Here is a 2397-nt window from a genome sequence, read left to right as displayed (position 1 = left end):
TATCAAACAGTGTGAAACTCCAGGAATAAAAGGCAGTTTTATTAGCAGCTTAATGTGATACAGTGCTGAGAGCAAACCCCTTTGCATTTTTCAAAAGGAGTAAATAAGGCAGGACAGAATGTTTTCAAGCGTGTATATATACAGTAGATAAATTGGAGTCCTGTACTGTATGGACATTTCCCAGATAATGCTGCAAAGAAAACTCTTTTACCAAGTGCAGGAATGGTTTGGAGTATGCAATCATAACAGCATTTGTAAGTCGTGTCGAGCAGTATCTGATGCTGACATGTCTCTGCACTCCTCCCCAGACGCAGGTACATCCAGTACAGTCTCTAATAATTACATGGAGAAGCAGTGTAAGAGTGGTGTAGAATTGGAGACGTTTTTGGAGACTCCCAAGTATTTGAGTGTGGGGAGAAGTAGTGGGTCTTTTGTCTCCCCCCAGTGCCCAGGCAAACATTGCAAATGTTGCTGCCTTAAGTTTGAAATCTTGCTTTTGGTGTCTCCAGAAATATCAAAGGCTTCTGTTTCAGAGTATATTTTACTAGTAGGTTTCAGGTTTTTCAGGTGTTTGGTTATTATTTACAGTAGTTAGTTGTGCTTGTCTGGCTACCTGGTGTTCAGCCAGTGCAGTCCACTTCTTTTTAAATGGACAATTGCAGTAGGATTTTCAGTAGGACGATTTCAGCACCGCAGGTACTGTTAATACACTAAATACTTTGTATTCTGCTGACACTTGGATTATTTTCAACCTCAATATTGAAAGCAACAAGACCATTAAAAGAAAAGCCTAAATAAAAGGTCACATTTTCATTTCCGTGGGGCACTGAATCAAGATGGAGTGGCAGGATAGGCCAGTTCATGTGATTGTGTATAAATAGAACTCTGTCCTTGGTCCAGCCAGAAACTCTTCTGAGACTGTCACGAATACTGTTAATAGTCCATACAGTTCCATGTAGCCACTTCATTCTCCTCTGGTCTAAGGACCCAGGAATTAATCTGTCAATTTTAGTTTTGTGCACAATCTTACTTAAGCCATAACCCTTTCCCAGAAAAAAGTGGGTGTAGATTCTTTTCTTTCTGGTAGGAACGTCCTTCTTCTTGATGTCGTGTAAACGTTTCAGGGTTTGAAGGGCTGAGGTTAGAATTTCATCTTTCTCTGGAGTAGGCTCTTTGTCCAGTGCCTCATCTGGCCAGTACAGCAGGGTGAGCAAAAAATGGGCACTTGCTGGGAATGCTCTTTTTCCATTAAAGAACCTTGCACTGAGCTCACGAAGAGTTTGCAGTGGAAGAAGTTTGGCTGATCCTGGTGCTAAGCATGCTAATGTGATGTGGCACAAAATGTAATTGATCAGATCGTTGTCCTCCAGCCTGTCCTTCAGTGGGTTTTCCGGATACAAACTAAGAATACTTTCTAGCTTTTCAGCTGACCTGTTCCCTTTCTTGTCCGTTAAGAATGACAGGATATTGGTGACATTACCTCCACCGCTCTTGTAAATAGACATGCGTCTGGTCAGCTGGCTCTCGGGGCTGCTGTTGCTCTTATCAGTAAATGATGTTGAGATGAAGAATTTGGCATATACCTCAGCCTGTCTTCTGAGCCATTTTCTGGGATTATAAACTTGTTCTTCCTTGTTACTGTTTTCATCATCCTCTTCCTTCTCATGGGTTTTATCTGTTTGGAAGTAACTTAGGTCTTCTGAAATCCACTCCAGAGCGTTGTACAGGTTCTGGCGTAAGCCTTGTAAGCGGGAGTGAAGCCTTCCCCATGGTTTTTCAATGTCTTTAGGAATGTAGTCTGTGGTCAGGTATTTCACAAGCTCAGAATATTCCCCCTCTGGATTTCTGCGGAATACAGGGAGCGTGGACAAAAACCGAAGAAGACGACATCCTACTTCTACTTCTCCAAAGTAGCCAGCGTTGTTCATGCTGTCACGTTCTGCCTTTGCAGCATGTTGTGCAGCCCTGAAGCATTTCATAGCTTTAAGAGCAATCTCTATCTTTTCAGTGATGTTTTCAGGAGTGTCCTCCTCTGTCATTTTATCCACGGTGAAACTAAACCATTTCCTGTAGACTTGACCTTCTGTATCTAAAATATAAGAATCATTTGGCAAATGAGATTTTGCAACCCCTGCCCAGTATTCTGCATCTGGAAATTTCTCATTGTTGTAATGCAGTCTGGCAAGCTGCTGGGCAAAAAAGGGGTCTTTGCCAAGGAGTTCATAGGCAGCTTTGAGAACAGCGATAGCTTTTTCACAGTCTTCAGCTTCACAGACATGTTCAATGAATGGGGAGAAGAGAGTGTCAGTCCTGTCGCCCCTGCTTCTTTTACCACGTCGAATGAACAGATCTCTGATGAACTTGATGAATTCGTCTTGTCCAAATCTGTTTCCGAAG

General features: G+C 42.4%; 1 protein-coding gene across 1 annotated transcript in view; it reads right to left on the bottom strand.

The window, feature by feature from the left end:
• Window positions 1-710: 710 nt before the first annotated feature.
• SAMD9L (sterile alpha motif domain containing 9-like) overlaps window positions 711-2397 on the bottom strand; it is a 6031-nt gene continuing 4344 nt past the window's right edge. Inside the window, exon 3 of the mRNA XM_010140711.1 lies at window positions 711-2397. Within this exon, the coding sequence (XP_010139013.1) occupies window positions 711-2397 (1687 nt within the window).

This window comes from Buceros rhinoceros, unplaced genomic scaffold (assembly GCF_000710305.1).
Source record: "Buceros rhinoceros silvestris isolate BGI_N320 unplaced genomic scaffold, ASM71030v1 scaffold19777, whole genome shotgun sequence".
Classification (NCBI taxonomy): domain Eukaryota; kingdom Metazoa; phylum Chordata; class Aves; order Bucerotiformes; family Bucerotidae; genus Buceros; species Buceros rhinoceros.
The sequence above is the reverse complement of the archived record's forward strand: the minus strand, read 5'-3'. Positions and strand labels throughout refer to the sequence as shown.